We start from the raw sequence: 18,547 nt of genomic DNA, 5'->3' as shown, positions 1-18,547 counted from the left end.
TAAATGAATTTTATTTCAAAAACTACTTGGATAAAAAAGATATACCTTAAGGATGAAGGAAACGTTATAACAATGTATTTTCTTGCATAATTTTGTTAATACACAATAAATGAGACTTGTTAAATAAATAAATAAAAAATAGACTTTGACATTGTTTTTCTCCATTAAACCACCAAGAATTATTTAATGAGTATGAAGAGTGGTGGGAGGTGGCAAAGCAAGGAACAGAAACATTGGGTGTGGATCTAAACAGATGATGATGCGATACAAAGAGGTTCCAAGTTTTATGATTTTCTTTCTGTTTTTCCCTTTTCTCAGTTAATATGAATGAATCTGAGAATGTAAAAGTTATTATGAATTAATTGTAGGAAAAAGAAGCGAAGAAGGAAGGTTTTAGAAAATATCTGGAAACAAGTGGAGCTGTGGATGCTCTCACCAAAGGTTTCTTTCCCATTCGCATATCCCTCTCTGCGTTTTTCAAGTAATTGCTCTGTTAATTAATAACTCTTGTTGCTTTCTTTGTTCCCAATTTGGCGTTTTTGAAGTTCTGGTTGCTTTGTACGAGCAAAACGACAAGCCTTCTTCTGCCGTTGAGTATGTTCACTTCTTCACTTTCCATTCTTGTTTGTGACTCCACGCATGTGACACACACGCTTCTCTTCGCAGGTTCATTCAACAGAAGTTGAGCTGTCCTTCCATACCTGAGTATGAAAAATTGCAGGCCGAATTCTCCGATCTGCAAATCAAATACAATGAGCTGTTGGCAGCGCACCAGAGAACCTGCAAAGAGGTTTTTTTCTTTATATTATTATTTACCATTTTTTTACTTTTTTACAGTGAATATGTAATATTAAACTACAGTCTGTGTTATGTTTATTAGAGAATTGGATCAAAACTTGAAGTACATAAGTTGATTTTAAGGGAGAAGATTAGTTCATTTTACGACTTTATTTCCCTTTTTTATTCGTGTTTACTGAGAAGTTTATCCAACCGTAGTTATACATGTAATGTGCAGGGTTTTAGATGTCTGGATTCATGATGGCAGGTGAAAAGAATAATTTACTGTGTATAAAGAAAAGTGGGACTCTTGATTAGCAACAAGAATATGGACTTAGTTATGATGGATTAATAATGTCTTGTGTGGTTAGGGAACTCGGTTATTTTAGGTTCGTTAATGGTAATGTAGGAGACAAAGTAAGGGAAAAATATGGCTAGTAAAAGAGCTGTGGACCTTTATAGAAGGGATGGAGGTCGGGGACTGGCAGAAGAGAACAAAGCTTCTCTTGTGGATAGTGAAGATTGTTTTACTTGAAAGTTAAAACCAATTTTGACCATCCACTTTGACTGAATAGTCAAGATTACCAGCTCCTCTCGGGCACTTAATTGTTAACATTTCTGTAAATATGGACAACCAGTATTAGGAGGTACTTATAATAACATGACTTTTTGAAGAAGTTATGTGATTTTTGTGTCTTGTTCTTTACTATTTTTAACAAGATTTAATTATCAATATGTGCTCATCTCACTCCCAGTATAAATAAAAGATCCTCTCTTCATACTCTCTTATTATACTTTTGTTAAACTCAAAGAGCATGAGGCCAAAACTCTGCCTTCTTCTGCTGTAGAAATCTCATAAAAATACAATTTAATTATAAGTTGTCAATCTGATTTTCAGCCCATTAAATCTGCTAAACTGCCATATGTACATTTAAGAATATTATCCTAATCAAGAGATGAGAATAACAGGTATAAGTACAAATAAATGTACAATCTTATATTATTTGCTTTTGTCCATTAATTCTGTGTACACCCCCCTCAAATTGATGTTGGTATATCCACAGGCATCAATAATACTACATCCTATGTTTGATTTTCTTCTAAGTTGAGAAGTTCGGTTTCACCAGCCTTTTGCCAACATTCATTCTCCATGACCTGTTTATGAGAAGGAATAAGAATGGATGATAATGTTGCTGTCAAGGAATTTATTTACCTATTTGTGGGCTTAAGAACATGCAAACTGCGTCACAGTGGAGCTGGATCTGGTTCCTGCACTAGGTCAGCAGCCAAGGAATTATTTTGAGGGGCCTCATGGGAGTTTGTTCCTGATTTTGAGTTGCAACACTTCGTCTTTCATTGACCAAGAAAGGTTTAGATGATGATTGACCTTCCAAAGAGTTAGAAAACAATGGCAAAATAGAAATTGGAGAAGAGAGCCATGATGTGTTGCAAAAATAATATGTATTCTCTTGGAGATGACATTTCTAGAGACCTGAATCCAACTAAGGTTAGGATCATAACTCGTAAAGCACAGCCTTTTGGTAAGGAGAATAACCAAGAAACACATTCAACAAATTGTGTAATCCGTTTGGTGCATTCTTGTGGAGGAAGATGGACATAACATACACAATCAAAGATGTGAAGAGTCGAGTACTCTGGGGGTGACCAAATAATCGAGTGAAGGGGGACTCATTGCTTATTGAAGGAGATGACAATGGAAGGGCTTCACGCTAAAATTGAGATTGCACATGAAACTCTTGCAAGAGGGTGCAAACAACATCAAGCAAATGGCAGTTTTTTCATTTAACTCCACGTTTGTAGTGAGGTTGAAGGGCAAGAGGATTGAGATATAATGACATTGGATTGTAGGTACACTTGAAAGGAATTTGATGTCTATTCATCCCTATTGTCAGAGTGAAGAATTTTGATTTTGGATGAGAACTGGGTCTGAACATAAGCATAAAGAAATTTGAAAGTGGATAACACTTCATGTTTGGAGCGCAAAAAAAATAAACCCTAGTAAAGGACTGTAACCATCAATAAAAGTTAGAAAATAATTGTAATTAGCATGAGATATAATGGTTGTTATCTCCCAAACATCACTATGGATGATATGAAAAGGCTATGTTGCATTTGAGTAACGTGTTTGAAAGGATAGAATTTTACTTTTGCCAAGCTTACAAGGAATGAAATCAAAATGAAAAACAAGAGATGGAGTTTGTTTATTTCCAAGAAAACCAGAGATGGAGTTTGTTGATCCTGCACATGACAACTAGAATGTTATACTTGACAATCATTGTCAACTAATTGACCAACGTAAATGAGATTTCTACTGAGACCAGGAGAGACAAAAACATGGTTTAGAGATGAAGAAATATAATATCACCTGTCGTTGTGAGAAGAAATTGATTTCCATCAGCACTATGTATCTTTAGATTGCCAGAATATTATTTTATAGTATTAAGGAATTGAACATTGTTTGTCATGTGGTTGGAAGCCCCAGAATCAAAATACCAAGGTGAAAAGGATTTACCTCAAAATCCAATAGCAGAGAGTACTGAAATGATCATTTGTTGAACCATTTCAGGAGTCAAAGTAGGAGCAATAGTAGTAGCATTTTTTTGGACAGTTGCTGGATTGAAAGAACTGCTAGAAGCAGAGGAATCAACTGATGTGATCATGTGATATAAAGGCTGTTGCAGTTCGCTTGGGTGGCCTTATTAGGCATTCCTTAATAAGATGTCTATCTTTTTTGCAATAGTTGCAGTATTTTATTTTACAGTGGAGCATGATGTCCAAACTGCTTGCAGCAAAACCATTGAGTAGCACTCACATCGCTATTTGTTGACTTCCCTTCTGCCATGTATGTTGCTGGGACAACAAATGATTGATATTCTTCACATAACAAATCATTGAGACATGCATTCAAGGTCAGATCACAATTTCAGAAAGAAATTGGCGTCGTTTAGTAGTTTCATGAATTGCTACTATCAGATGTCAAGTTTACTCTCAATTCATGAGAGTAAAAATATATGGAGAGACTATCTTATGTAGGATTTTGTCAGAGTCAGTTGTGCTACCATCAACATGTCCCCACAAATCTTTTCCTTTTGACAAATATTTGGAATTGGAACTCCCATGCTGAGTAATTTTTGCCATTAAGGCAAACTGTTAGAACATCATTTATTTTTCGTAGACATGGATGTAGTTAAAAGGAAACAAAAATACAACTGAAGGGTAATCGGGACAGAGAAACAGGTAACCAATAAATTTTGACTGGAAAACAAAAAAGATCTAGAAACTTGGACTAGGGTGAAAAAGCAAGAACAAAAACGCATGAGTTCTGGGATTGTGACCTAGGTTAATGCCGTGTTAAACTTAGAGAGCATGAGGCCAAATTGTGTTTTTTTCCCTGCCCGAGACATCTGATATAAATACAATTTAATTACAAGCTGTCGATCAGATTTTCAGCCCACTAAATCTGCTAAATTGCCAAAGATACGTTTAAGCATGTTATTCTAATTAAGAGAATAACAGTTTCAAATACAAATTACAAATAAATGTACAATCCCATGTAATTTGCTTTTGTCCATTAACTCCATTGATAACTAGTTGGTCAAGTTTACATTTATCAGGATTGGAGAAATGCGATAGGTTAAGTATTGTGTGTTCCCTCACATGCCATGCCGCTGAAAAGGATATAAATTATTCTCCAAAATCTTGACGTCCAATAGATGCATTCTGAAGTTTGTTAATTTCCATCTGTGATGATTATTGATCTCCATATAAGTGGGCTGTGACTCTCGGCTTCAACATTACATTTGTGGGGAAAAACATTAAAGATCCCCTAAACCAAAAGAAAATACTAAACTTCTAATCCACAATTTGGTAATTTTTGGCCCCTTCATACCTTCTATTCAAATATTCTATTGATTCTCTTGAATTTGTTGTTTTTATTTTTCTGTTTGACTGATGTTAGGGTTTATTTACAATGTATCCTATGTCTTCACAGTTAGAAGAAATCAAAAGCTCACATGTCTTGGCAACGGTATCTACCAAGGAAACAACTGACAGTGAATCTCCGAAAGATGGGCTCTAAAGCTGTTGAAACTTGCAATTCTTGGAGGTAACCTGGTTTGCAATTTCCCAGTGTTATTTTTTTTTTCCCGTCAAAGTGACTACTGATAGTGAATAATATTTTTTTGAATTTGGTTTTTTACCGAATTCCATGGTATCATATGATTCATGTATCCCAGTCTCACCTACTGAGATGAGATCATTGTTGATATTATTATCATCATTATTGTTGTTGTTGAGGAGTGACAATTGGTAGATTGTAGTTATAGGGGATTCTGTTGTAACTTGTAATCACCTCTTCCGTTTACTTCAGCTGTGATCTATGTGTGAAATGGTGTTGATTTCTTATCAAGTTATTCTGATTTCGAACAGAATTTTGCTTGCTTCTTGGAATACAATGTAATTGATTTTGAGTTTTAGTTTGAACTTTTTGCCTGTCCTAGTTCCTTCACTTAGTTGCGCCTAAATTAGGCAGAAGAAAGTCTGAACTGCCAGTTTATATAGCCTAAATGGTCATATCATAACCCTCAACCGTGGAGGGCTTGAGAAATCTAATTAGACATTTTTGCCACGTTTAATGTTTTCTTCTCTGTTGGGAGCATAAAATGTCTGATTTATTTTAGGAAATATTTTAAAAATCACATTACCCACCTAATTCTACAGCTAAACTTGCCTCAACAGTGAGGGTAAGCGTTTAGTTCAGCGTATCTTTATCATTTCTGTATGAGCTTCTGGAAAAATAAGTGAATAATGCATATATTATCTTAAACAATAGAATATTTAAAATTAAGAGATTTGTTTACCATAAATTGAGAAGAAAAAAAATTGTGATCGTTACTATTTAGACTTCTCGGTAATGATTCAGTTGGTTCAAAAATTGTAATGAAACTGTGGTTGAATTATATTTACTGTATAATAGGTTTATCGGGAATTTTAATTTTTATGCATAAAGGTTACTTAAAATTTGGTTATTGCAAGAAAAAAAATAACTTGTCAAATGTATCCCAGTGTATAAGTATTCAACAATGGTTCAAAAGAAAAGAGAACATCTGTCAAATTAATTGAAATATCGGATGGGTTCTTTCTTTCAGAGGCTTTCCAAGTTTACATTCACACGATCAAGTCAATATTTTGGTAGAAGTGAAAAAAGGTTTGGAATTAGATTGAATGTTTTTCATTGCATGGGTGCATAGATGCGTCAACCACTGCACTTATTCACCATTTATTACGATATTTTTTTTATCTTTGCCCATTACCATGTTTTGTATTGTTCATCATGCTACGACGAGTATGGTGTGACTTTAATTTTCTGTTTGATTACTTGTGACTGGGGAACGTGATTTCTTGTAAATTAAGAACTCCTAATCTGAATAGCTAAATAAAATTAACACTTATAAGTTATAAGAAAAGGAAATAAAATGAATCCATTTTATTTTAAGATGTATAATTAAATTAATTTTAATTTATGAAAAAACTTATCCATTTTATCTTCTGTACTTTGAAAAGTCTTTTGTTGAAAATTTTGTACAAATGGACTATTAATCTGCATATAGCTTACCTTATGCCAACCCCTCCCACAATGTCACATGTTGCACAACTAACATAGTATTCTCATTCATTGATGATGTCTCCCTATTCACAAACCCATAGCACAAATCCCACACACGTCCAATCTTGGCTTCTAGATAACCCTATTTAAAGTCAGACTTCCAAAATCTCTTCTGTGAATACTAAAAAGGACCAATGGTGTTATTAGTCATTAGATATGAAAAGCATCTACAACTTATCTTACCCAAAATGTTAGTTTTTCTGTTAATACATTTTAAAATTTCTATCAGTACAAATATTTGTATTGATTAATAGCATGAAGCCATTTTTTCTGCATTATAAACAAAGAAAAACAAAAGGGTAATTAGTTATTTGAGTGAAGTGTGAAGAAAAAATCTTGTGTGGAAGGGAGAAAGAAAAGAAAAAAGAGAGAGAGAAGGTAAGGTTGGTTGAGTGACTAGGATTCAGGAAGAAGGCCAACCCTTATCGGTTTGAATATTTGGTTGTCAGTGTCACTGTCTGTGACTGCTCCTACTCACTACTTCCTTGTCACCCATTCAAATATCCACCTCCCACTTCACCATTTTTTCTTTTTTTTCCATATTTAACCCTATTATTATTATTATTTATTATTATTATTCTTAATAGTGTTATTAAATTAAATATGGTGGAAAAGAAAATAATAAAATATGAGAGTGAGAGGGAGATATGATTTGGGGTGAAAAAAAGAGAGGGAGAGACAAAAATGAAAGGGTTCAGTTCAGACTCTGCACTGCCCTTCTTCCAAGATAAACTGTTTTTGTTTTCATTATAAAAAGAAAATAAAATATCTAAAAAAATTGCAGTGGGAGCAGTGGGAGCACACACATCTTTCTGTCCCAAACATGGAACCTAATGACAACCAACTCACCTCCTTCTTCCACCACCACCACCACCACCCCCACCACCACCATCACCACCAGCCCCAGCCACCGCCGCAGACAGCTGCAACCACCACCGCCTCCCCGACTAACGGCCTCTTGCCCAACGCCGACGGGTCCCACATGCTGTACCCTCACTCGGTGGCCTCGGCGGTGTCGTCGCAGCTGGAACCGGCCAAGAGGAAGCGGGGGCGGCCGAGGAAGTACGGCACGCCGGAGCAGGCTCTTGCCGCGAAGAAAGCCTCTACGGCGTCGTCTCATTCGTTCTCCGCGGACAAGAAGCCCAACTCCCCAACGTTCCCTTCTTCCTCATCTTTCACGTCCAAGAAATCCCATTCCTTCGCTCTAGGTTCGCTTTCCCTTTCTCAATTTCGTTTGTTAATTCCGCTTCTGATGTGTTCGCTTGTTTCTCTCTGTGTTGGTGGATTCTGCGTTCATTGTTTCGTTCTAATTTCAAAATCGTTAGGATTGGGATTGCGAGTATAGCGTTTCGTACGAGTTTGAAAGTGTTTCTCAGTCATATGAAAATGTCTCTGTTAGCTTAAGGATTGACAAAAATACCTAAGGTATCGAGTGCACGATTGATGGCAGAATTTTAACTAGATGTTTCTGCTGTGAATGGGGTGATGCAGGCAATGCAGGGCAGGGGTTCACTCCACATGTCATTGCTGTTGCTGCTGGTGAGGTATGCGTTATTCATACTTCAGTCTTCGAATATTGTTTGTTGATTTTAGATTTCTGCATCTACTTGCTTCAGGGCAAGTACAGTCAAAGTCCCAAATGATTTGGTTATTATATTATAAAATAAAGTAACAACCCATAAATTTCATACCCAAAATGTCACTATGTACACTTAATAGTAGTTCCTTAAATAAACAAATTATATAAGCAATCTCCCAGGTATTAGAAATCACATTATACAGTTTCTTACCTATTGAATAATCCTTCGTAGTAGTTCCAGGACATTAGTAAATTGATGGATATTCAATACGTTAGAGATTAGTTTTGTAATTTTAACTTTATATTATGTATATAAATGAGCTATTCGTGAGTTGTTATTATCAAAGTTATTGAGCATAAGCTTGGCTCATTTAAATAACTGGGCTTAATATCAAGTTTTAAGTTTGTGTTTGTTTCTTTAATCAAACAAATCAGTTTGATCAAACATTTAACCCGTCAAGCTTGAATAGTTATACTCATTTACCACCCCAGCTAATTAGTAATTAATTACTATATGTTTTGTTCCACCCCGTCCCATCTATTTATTGTCCTTCCGGATTTGTTCAACCTGCATGGTTTTCTTGTGTGGTGGTGATTTCAGTCTTTTCAATTAGTAATTTCATGGCAGATCATGTTTTAAGTAACTAAATGAGTTGATGAACAATGATTTCATAAATACTGTAACAGTGTCTCTTGTAATTGAGATTGTGTGTTGAGAGGGAGCAATCTAGCACAATTCAGGAATAATGCCTTTTAGGGGCCAGGTTAGTCATCCCATGTCTCTTGCTGAAGTTCACCAAGTTGCACCTGCTTAAGGGTTCCTATAATGGATCTAGGTGCGGCACAATGAGTGTGCCCAATAGCCATAGTTAACATGTGGATGTCATGTGAACTGTTAGAGTCAGTATAGTTTCTCTTTTTTTCTGCATTTCCAACATATAAATTTGTTTCAGAGAATTTATTAGTTTCTGTATTTTTCTGATGTTATTCAATTTCTCCTTGTAGTTCACCAATCTTTATAGAACTTGTAAATTTTCCTCCATCCTTGGTGTTTGAATTTATTATGTTTTTTCATTTGTCCAGATATATTTTCAGTTTTCTTCTGTATGTGTACTACTTTGATTACTGTTTAACTATGCACTCAATAGGATGTTGGGCAGAAAATTATGTTATTCATGCAACAAAGTAGGCGTGAAATGTGTATTCTGTCTGCATCTGGTTCCATCTCTAATGCCTCTCTTCGCCAGCCAGCAACCTCAGGAGGCAACATTACATATGAGGTAAAATATTAGTCACTTTTTTTTGTATAATATCTATTTTTTATATTCTTATAGATATTCTTTAGAATATCTTTAAAAGGAAAAGGAAAAGTTGAAACTTTCAATTTTGGTCTAAATCTAGTTTATTCAAGTATTACAATAGCCAAGACTTAAAATCTTGTTTATGATATATTTTATTTTATTGTTGGGTAAATTGCATTCTCCTCCTTAGAGATATTGATGTGTTGCACTTTGGTTATTTAATGTGAATGAGCCTCTTAAAGATAGTTTCCTCTGTGACACTCTTCATTATTGGCAATGGCAACTGTTTTTAAACTTTTATATCAAATGGTAAAAAATAAGATTTTTGATGAAGTTCTAAAGCTACTACTAGTAGGAATATTCTAAACATTATTTCGTTCATAAAAGTCCTATGTGGAAAATTAGTTTCCAGTGACACTAAAAGTTGCAGGGAGCAAAAATGCTCTTGGGAGAGATTAAAAATGTATTTGGACCCAATGTGTACCTAACAAAAAGATGTGGAGGAAAGTTATCTACTAAATGGGTTTGGGACCAGGTATAAATACTTGCTAGAGTTTTATGGGAATAGGTGTGGAGATGCCAGTATGGGTGGGTACTTTAATATGCACCCCACTTCATACCCATGTCATTTAATAAATTAAACCTAAAATTTGAAATATTATATTTAATTACTTACTCAATGATAGAAGTTATCATCTTGAAGTTTACCCATGATATAATTCTCTTCTCAAACCTTAAGGGCTTTTGTTTTCTTAAATTTTCATGGCTTTATATTCATCTAATTATGGGAGCAGTTGGTTGTTCTTCCATCCAACTTGGGGTATAAATTTTAGTTAATGTTTTTTGTGTGGTTGATTTTTCATAATTGATTTCAGTATTAACAACACCATTTTTGTTTTACTTGTTTGTCAGAAAGAAAATATTCTATTTAATTAGAATGTGGTTAATGGGTGAGGTTCTGAGGGTATGGGTTCAGAGGCAGGTTTTGCTTTAAATGTGAGTGTAGGAATGGATTTTGTAACCTTTTTCAAATCTTACCCATTTCCATCCCTACTAGGAGGCTTATTCATAATTGTTTACCACCATTAAGAGGATCAGTTAATGCCATTGCACTGAAGTGCAACATGCTTCTGACATGGATGGAGAGTGTAATTTTTAAAATTGGAGGGAAAGGAAGTATAATTTAAGCATTACGTGGGAGAGGAAATGTACTCTCCCTTTAATTTAAGATTCTTCTCTTGTCATCAAACAAGGTGAATGAGTTTTCAAATTTGAATTTTTCTCTACTAGTAATAAAGAGACTAGTGTTTTGTCTTCATTTTTGCTCATAAATTTCTGAAGAAGTTCAGTCTGAATACTCTTGTTTCTCAATTATGCTAATAAAACATTGGATTAGAGATGTTCATTTAAAATTCCATTTAATAACAGTAACTAATTTTCCCTTTTCATATTCTTCATTTTTTTCTCATCCTATTTTCTCCTCTCGTGTACACGTGTGTGTTTATGGCTTGTTTGTATAACCCCAACTTTTATGGACAATTTTTCTGATGGCCTAAATTGGAAGCTTAAGCAAAATGGTTTCATTTTCTGTAGATAATTCTTGCACCGTCTTCTTATAAGAAAATTGATCCGTTCTTCAGTTACCTTCAAGATCACAGACACGATGAGGAACCTTAATGAAAACTATCTATATTAGATTACGACTGGTCACTTAAAAGTTAGTGCCGGTCAGCATTAAGTTAGTAATATTTTTTTCCTGTGTTGTCGCTTGTCAATGAATTAACTATTAAGCAGGAATCATTGTCTACAACATAATTAACACATGACTAATTGCTGAAAATAATAATTTTACTTTTTTTTTTGTCAAGTCAATCTGCTTTATTATATTTGGTAGTCATGTGCTCATATTGCAGTTATCAAAGTTTGACTCTTTTGCTCTGACATCAGGGTCGGTTTGAGATTATTTCACTTACTGGTTCTTACGTCCGTAATGAACTTGGAACTCGAACTGGTGGTCTAAGTGTATGTTTATCGAACACTGATGGACAAATCATAGGTGGTGGAGTTGGTGGACCGCTTAAAGCAGCTGGTCCAGTTCAGGTAATTTCAGAAAGAACTTTTCGGTGGGAAATATGAGCTGTGCGCTATTTCTATTTTTCTTGGTCTTATCAATATGCAATTTGTGCCTTGAAAAATTGTAGGCCTAACCATTAATGAGGACTTAGATTTAAATTATGTGTCATCAACATAATTTATGATTATGACATTATGTACCATTAGATATAACCAACCTCATTTAGTGGGAAGGTTTGGTAGTTGTTGATATGTTACGCTGTCGATGTTATGACGTTGCTAACAGATGCTCCAAGGTAAAACTGGGGTTAGAGAGAAAGTTATATGTGAACAGTTCTTCTCTACTTATGTTCCTGCTTGCTCTGTAGTTTCTTTTTTTATAGCCCTTACCTAATATACACAAATGTGATTTTGCGTGTATAAAATTTTCATAGGAAGAAAAGGGGGAGATGAGATGGGCATTTAGGGTTGTGGTTGATAAGAGTAAAATTGATAGGGAAAACCGATGAAAAAAATATACATATAGACTTACTTTATATCTACATTGTCAAATTTCACTGTTATTTTTTGGACCTTCCTGTTTTCACTCCTACCAACCACTGCCTGGAAGTCATTTTTGATGAAAGGTTAATCTACACAGGTCATCGTTGGAACATTTTTTATTGACAACAAGAAGGATTCTAGTCCAAAAGTTGATGCCTCTGTAAGCAAGTTGCCACCACCACCAGTTGGTGAACCAGTATCAAGTTTAGGTTTCCGCCAATCAGTCGAGTCTCCTCCTGGTGGAAATCCAATACGTGGAAATGATGAGCATCAAGCTATGGGGGGAAGTCATTTCATGATTCAACAGCTTGGTTTGCAGGGTACGCCTCCCCGGTCCACAGACTGGGCTCGTCGAGATTCAAGAAATAGCAGTTTTGAGCTGACAGGTATGGACTAACCTGCCCCTTCTAATACTTTGGCTGTGGTGCAATAAGGTTTCCTATCTGCAGGAAGGACAGGTCATGGGACGCACCAGTCTCCTGAGAATGGGGGCTATGAGCAAATTCCCGATTGAAAACTCAATATGGCTTTTGGATTTGATAAATCAGTGTGCGATAGATGTATGATATCTCTACATATCAGCCCTCTTTGTCACGTGATGCCGTTTATAGTATGCACCATTCATTAAAGCTCGTGGCTTCTGAAAATTAATACTAATGCTTGTCCTTGAAAATATTGTTCTGCCTCATTTACTGCTGTTGTATTTATAAATCAGGGTTGCTTACTTCATTTTTGCTGGCCTGTTAGTTTATACCGGGATAAATATGATAGTTATATCTTTCCTAGATTAGTTAATCTGTTGTGGATTATATTTTCCTTCCATTTTCAGATCATTATCATATCATGCTTCTTCATTTAATTGGCCTATTTTCAAAATATCGATTATCTTTCTCTTTTCACCTTCTGGGCCCTTACGCTGATAAAGTACGTAAAAGCTCCTGTTGTAACTTTTTCGATTTTTAGGGTGCACTTTACATACTGCATAGTGTAAGATGGTTAACTAAATTTTGTTGTAAGATGCGTCATATGCTTTTTTTAACTATATTCTGTGTCCTCAGATGTTTAGATACACAAAATTATTAACTTTTTCAATTGCACCTTGTGCAATTATTAAATGCGGTTATCAATTTTGATGGAATTAAATAGAGAGGACTTACTAACAATGTTTTGGAATAATTGGTCTCTTTTTTAGCTTGTTAACTAATGTTTGGTTTTCTTTTTCCGATCATGGAAGAACTTGGTTATTGGTTAAAAGAGGTAAAAGATACTTCAGTTGAGCTTAATTATTCAATAAAAGTATTCTCTTTAATTTTCTTTTACACATCCAATATGATTTGTTTTAAACAAATTGATAGAAGAGCTGGTGGTGGTATTTGTACAATATAATGATGCCATTTGTACAATTTTTGAATATTGAATGTGGATGTTGCAATGATTACCTTTTGAATCATATATTAAAAACTACCTCGGAATTCAACCTTTGGTGCCTTTTTATTTTCTTTATTTTTCTTCCAGATAGTGTTGGGCAGCTGTTTGGTATATGAAAATAAAATTATTGGAAAATAATGAACCTTGGACATTATTAATCTTTGTATAACTGAATTGTATATGGTTGATGAAAAATGTTTTCTACAATAATCATAAAGCTTTTCTAAACACATCATGGTAATGTATCATTTTTATTAAACATTTTAATTCAGTATTATATTAAATATTTTAATGAGATTAATATTATACTTTTTTATTAAAAAAAATTATTTCAACTAAAAAAAGTTAGATTTTCACTTCTTTAATGAGAATGTATTTCTAATCAATTTGGTCAAACAACTTTTCTTCAAAAACATTATATCATAGACTATGACACTAGAGAACGACAGAAAAGTGATGAACCAGATTAAAGATTATTTTACCCCATATTTTTTATTCAATAACTTAGTCTTTTATAAGTTAAAAATTTATCAACTAATAACCTATGAATTAAAACTAATTTATCCATTAGTAACTAGCTCATAACTTATTAACTATCGATTTCTTTATCATCTAGTTTTACTTGTAAAACAATCTTAATTATTTTTTATTGAAAAGCTTTTCTATCAAATTTTATTTTGCATTACATAGTTCTGCTTTCTTATTGGTTTTATTTGAATAAATTTACGTGTAACATTCTTGATTTTTTTATAAAATGCATACATCAAACTTAAAACTCTGGTGACACTGAAAGTGATTTTAGGTGGATGGAGGACCCCACCTGTGAATGGTCATAGCATTCCATTGCTACAACACATCACTTTGGCCACTTTACAAAATTAGAAAAAACAGGCCAATACTGATGTTCCCTTCTCTAGGTGGAAAAATATATTTGTTCCATAAGCCTTAAGATAAACAAAAATACTAATATTGTACAATAAATATTTACTTTATACAACTCAAATTTATGACAATTAATATTATATTATTATTAAGATTTAAAAATTCATTATAAATAATTACTAGTTAATGTACATTATATTTTAAATTTATGATAAATAATTACTTGCTAATATTACCACTATTATTTTTAAGTGGCTTAATTACCATCATCATTATTATTATAATAAGTAATATTCTTTTGTTTGAATTAGAATCAATGATTTCATATCTGATTTTAGTTTCTAGTTAAAAATCAAACTCTTAAATAATTGTTTATACTTTTGAATGTAGTTTTAAAGAAACAAAATATCAATGCTACATTAAGAAATCTTTGAAATGGTGTTACAGTAGTAATTAATTCAGTGCCTGATTTGTTATTATTACCTGCAAAGGTTTGTGTGGAAGGGAGTTCAGGTTCACTTCATGTAAACTTGGGTGGGTCCCATCTCTCTCAGCGACCAAGTGCTCTCTTCAAACCCAAGATTGGAATTTTTGGTGATTGGTAGCGTTATTTTATCAATTAGTATCATTGACCAAAACCAGACCAAGTCCTGATTCCTCCTTTTTCTTCTCAATTTCTGGCTCCAGATTGTTAGGGTTTTGGGAAATTGAGCTTAGTTTAGATCTGTTGTAATGTGTGTGCCAACTGTGATGTCAATTTCAGCTGTTTGTTATCTGGGGATGCTTTAGAAAAGAAGAATAGTTACTCTAATTATTTTGTCGCCATGGAGAGAGGGCTTCTTCTTTTTATTTTCTTGCTGTTGGTTATGGTGCTCTCTGTCTTTGCCATCGAAGTGGAATATTCACACTGCAATTGTGATGAGGAAGGGCTTTGGAGCATCCACAACGTCCTGGTTAGCCAGAAAGTGAGTGACTTTTTCATCGCCATTGCATATTTTTCCATTCCCCTTGAGCTCCTTTACTTTGTCAGTCGCTCCAATGTCCCCTTTAAATTGGTCTTCCTTCAATTCATTGCCTTCATAGTTCTATGTGGATTGACCCATTTACTCAACGCCTATACTTACTATGGCCCCCACTCCTTCCAGTTGTTTCTTTCCCTCACTGTTGCTAAGTTCCTCACTGCTCTTGTCTCCTGTGCCACTGCCATTTCCTTTCCCACCCTCATACCTCTTCTGCTGAAAATTAAAGTGAGAGAGCTCTTCTTGAGGCAGAATGTGTTGGAATTGGGCCAAGAGGTTGGGATTATGAAGAAACAGAAGGAAGCTAGTTGGCATGTTAGGATGCTCACCTGTGAGATTAGGAAGTCTCTGGATAAGCATACCATATTGTATACCACACTTGTTGAGCTTTCCAAGACCTTGGACTTGCACAATTGTGCAGTTTGGATGCCTGATGATGATAGGGGAGAAATGCTTTTAACTCATGAGTTGAAACCAAACTCGGCAAGTAGTTTTCACAATTCTATTCCTATTAGTGATCCGGATGTGTTGGACATAAAGAAGAGCAAAGGGGTGTGGATTCTGAGGCCTGATTCTGCACTAGGAGCTGCAAGTAGAGGTGGTGGATCTGGGGATTCAGGTGCGGTAGCAGCCATCCGCATGCCAATACTTCATGTTTCCAATTTTAAAGGAGGAACACCAGAGTTGGTTGAGACATCTTATGCTATATTGGTTTTGGTTCTTCCAAATTCAAACTCCAGGGCTTGGACCTCCCATGAAATAGAGATAGTGGAAGTGGTTGCTGACCAGGTGGCTGTGGCATTATCTCATGCGTCTGTTCTTGAAGAGTCTCAGCTTATGAGCCAGAAACTTGCAGAGCAAAACCGGGCATTGCAACATGCTCAGAAGAATGCAATGATGGCCAGGAAGGCAAGAAGCTCGTTTGAGAAAGTTATGAGTCATGGAATGCGGAGGCCAATGCATTCAATCCTGGGCTTGCTTTCAATGTTTCAAGAGGATAATATAAGGCCTGAACAGAAGATTATTATTGACTCAATTTTCAAAGTTAGCAATGCCCTATCACGATTGATTAATGATGTGATGGAGATTTCCACGAATGACAATGGAAACTTCCGGTTAGAGATGAAACCTTTCAATCTGCATTCAATGATGAGGGAAGTTTCTTGCACTACCAAGTGTTTGTGCATATATAAAGGCTTTGGTCTTGAAGTTGATGTTGACAAGACTTTGCCTGATCTGGTAGCTGGTGATGAGGCAAGATCTTTCCAAGTAATTTTACATATGATTGGCTATTTATTGAACATATGTGACAAAGGAACGCTTATATTTAAAGTTTATCTTGAAAGGAGTAGTGGAGATAAAGATGATAGAAGTTTTGGAATATGGAGATCAAGCATGCAAAATGATTATGTACATATAAAATTTAATTTTCGAATAAATGACATTAGTTCCCAGTCAGATGAATCATTTTCAACAGCAAATTATTCTGGTAGAAGGCACCACAACAATGAACCTAAGGCAGGTCTGAGCTTCAGCATGTGCAAAACACTAGTGCAGGTAAGTGCACCATTTTCTTTTCAAAATTTACAAATCGGTGATCTATTGTTTATGGTAGTGACATTCAATTTTGCCAGATTTCTCTCCTAGCATGTAGGCTTTCTATCTCATGAGCTGTAATTTATCTCCTGTATGTTAACAACTATCTTTCTTTTTGTGATAAAAATACAATTTTCTTTTTGTTAATGACAATCATGATATCCCTTGGGATCTAGCACCAATTTACAGTTGCTATTTTCCTCTATAACTTTAGGATTCTGTCTTGTTTATCCAATGTCTATCATATATTGTTGGATTCTGTCTTGAGATCTTAACCCAGATTGTTGGAATTTTTAGCATCATAGGCGTCAAGGAGAAAATGAATATTGAAACAGAAGACATGGCTAAGAGAGTCTACTTTTTTCTCCTGTTAGAGATCATTTAGTTCTGTAATTTTAACACGAAAGAGACTCAAATTTCCCCCATTTCTCAGTTGTACTATGAGAACAATAAAAACTAAATATATACATAACAATAACTCGTGTCATGCATTTTGTCTGTATATTTTGAACACTTGAGCCTAAAATCGAATATTTTGTCCTTGCCTACCAGCCTGACTGTGGGTTAGTTGAGCAGCTGTCAGCGATAAACCAACTGAAGTATGTTTAGTTTTAATGTGGCGTGATTTTTTTTTTGTAATTCTGACTGTTGATACAATATGGTATGCAGATGATGCAAGGTAATATTTGGATGTCAACTAACTCTCTGGGTGTGACAGAAGGAATGACACTTCTTCTCAGGTTTCCGAAAGGGTCATCTCATGGAAGATCCATTCTTGCTCCTAAAGACTTTTCAAACTCCCAGTTTAGAGGGCTTAAGGTTGTGTTAGCTGATGATGATGATGTAAACAGGACTGTGACCAAGAAGCTGCTTGAGAAACTGGGGTGTCAAGTAACTGCTGTTTCATCAGGATTTGAATGTCTCGGTGCTATAAGTGCCTCTGGTAACTCGTTCAAAATTATTCTATTGGATCTTCACATGCCAGAAATGGATGGTTTTGAAGTTGCAAGAAGGATTCGAAAATTCCAAAGCCGTAATTGGCCCTTGATCGTAGCTTTGACTGCAAGTGCAGAAGAACACGTCAAGGAGAGATGTCTCCAGGTGGGAATGAATGGCTTGATTCAAAAACCTATCCTCCTTCATGAGATAGCAGACGAACTTCGAACAGTCCTGCAACGTGCAGGTGAAAAATTGTGAGAACAATTTTAATTATCTCAAATTTGTTAGGTTCCTCAAAATTCATCACTACGACATTCTGAAAGAGAACCTGGAATTTTTAACAAACTAAAATATACTAGATAGTAGATACTAGATTCATTTTGCTAACCATTTTTCTGTTTAATCCTTTTGTCTTGAAATGAACTATGGCTTTGTTCAAGGTGTATAGACACGCCTCCCATCATTAAACAGAAAAGGATGAAATGCAAAATTTTCTTGAGAGTGCGTACTTTCTTGCATTGATATATATATATCAAAAGATGGATGAATATGGCAAAAGTAAACATTAGAGTAGTTTTAGTTTATGTTGCACAATTGTGAATATACTGTTGTAATATTAGTTATTAACTTATAAAAATTGATTATAGGTGGTCTTGCCTCAAATGAATGGTATACAAATTAGAAGAGCTTTTTGTTAATTGAATTTAGATTGTTTGGTTCCTGT

The 18,547-nt window shown here is 34.9% G+C and overlaps 3 protein-coding genes across 5 annotated transcripts; all 3 read left to right on the top strand.

The window, feature by feature from the left end:
• The first annotated feature begins 104 nt into the window (after window positions 1-104).
• On the top strand, window positions 105-5,280 carry LOC137831838 (c-Myc-binding protein). 2 transcript variants are annotated; one of them, XR_011084490.2, is made up of 6 exons: window positions 141-274; window positions 369-441; window positions 546-594; window positions 667-790; window positions 4,413-4,665; window positions 4,790-5,280. XR_011084490.2 is itself a non-coding variant. In XM_068639688.2 (5 exons), exons 1-5 carry the CDS (start codon window positions 254-256, stop codon window positions 4,874-4,876), a joined length of 354 nt encoding a protein of 117 aa, XP_068495789.1. In that variant the 5' UTR covers window positions 105-253; the 3' UTR covers window positions 4,877-5,280. The 2 variants fall into 2 exon arrangements, 1 of the variants encoding a protein (XP_068495789.1); XM_068639688.2 differs by lacking the exon at window positions 4,413-4,665 and having other exon boundaries at window positions 105-274.
• A 1,813-nt stretch (window positions 5,281-7,093) lies between these two features.
• LOC137831837 (AT hook motif DNA-binding family protein) lies at window positions 7,094-12,818 on the top strand. Of its 2 annotated transcripts, none has more exons than XM_068639687.1 (6): window positions 7,094-7,671; window positions 7,955-8,007; window positions 9,191-9,322; window positions 11,291-11,443; window positions 12,057-12,345; window positions 12,409-12,818. In XM_068639687.1, exons 1-6 carry the CDS (start codon window positions 7,287-7,289, stop codon window positions 12,471-12,473), a joined length of 1,077 nt encoding a protein of 358 aa, XP_068495788.1. In that variant the 5' UTR covers window positions 7,094-7,286; the 3' UTR covers window positions 12,474-12,818. The 2 variants fall into 2 exon arrangements, with proteins under 2 accessions (XP_068495788.1, XP_068495787.1); XM_068639686.1 differs by having other exon boundaries at window positions 7,119-7,671; window positions 12,394-12,818.
• Window positions 12,819-14,720: 1,902 nt separating this feature from the next.
• LOC137831835 (protein EIN4) lies at window positions 14,721-18,331 on the top strand. The gene is made up of 2 exons (XM_068639684.1): window positions 14,721-16,845; window positions 17,554-18,331. The coding sequence occupies exons 1-2, from the start codon at window positions 15,094-15,096 to the stop codon at window positions 18,079-18,081; spliced, it is 2,280 nt and encodes a 759-aa protein (XP_068495785.1). The 5' UTR covers window positions 14,721-15,093; the 3' UTR covers window positions 18,082-18,331.
• The last annotated feature ends 216 nt before the right edge of the window (window positions 18,332-18,547 follow it).

Source organism: Phaseolus vulgaris, chromosome 6 (assembly GCF_051622355.1).
Source record: "Phaseolus vulgaris cultivar YP4 chromosome 6, ASM5162235v1, whole genome shotgun sequence".
In the NCBI taxonomy this organism is placed as follows: domain Eukaryota; kingdom Viridiplantae; phylum Streptophyta; class Magnoliopsida; order Fabales; family Fabaceae; genus Phaseolus; species Phaseolus vulgaris.
The sequence above is the reverse complement of the archived record's forward strand: the minus strand, read 5'-3'. Positions and strand labels throughout refer to the sequence as shown.

Excerpts from the sequence above, each read along its gene's own strand:
- LOC137831838 (XM_068639688.2), top strand. The coding sequence starts at position 254 with ATGATGATGCGATACAAAGAG. Across the intron at positions 595-666 it reads AAGCCTTCTTCTGCCGTTGA|GTTCATTCAACAGAAGTTGA; the intron begins GTATGTTCACTT and ends TTCTCTTCGCAG. Across the intron at positions 791-4,789 it reads ACCAGAGAACCTGCAAAGAG|TTAGAAGAAATCAAAAGCTC; the intron begins GTTTTTTTCTTT and ends ATGTCTTCACAG.
- LOC137831837 (XM_068639686.1), top strand. The coding sequence starts at position 7,287 with ATGGAACCTAATGACAACCAACTCACCTCCTTCTTCCACCACCACCAC. Across the intron at positions 11,444-12,056 it reads AAGCAGCTGGTCCAGTTCAG|GTCATCGTTGGAACATTTTT; the intron begins GTAATTTCAGAA and ends TAATCTACACAG. Across the intron at positions 12,346-12,393 it reads TAGCAGTTTTGAGCTGACAG|GTTTCCTATCTGCAGGAAGG; the intron begins GTATGGACTAAC and ends TGGTGCAATAAG.
- LOC137831835 (XM_068639684.1), top strand. The coding sequence starts at position 15,094 with ATGGAGAGAGGGCTTCTTCTTTTTATTTTCTTGCTGTTGGTTATGGTG. Across the intron at positions 16,846-17,553 it reads TGTGCAAAACACTAGTGCAG|ATGATGCAAGGTAATATTTG; the intron begins GTAAGTGCACCA and ends TATGGTATGCAG.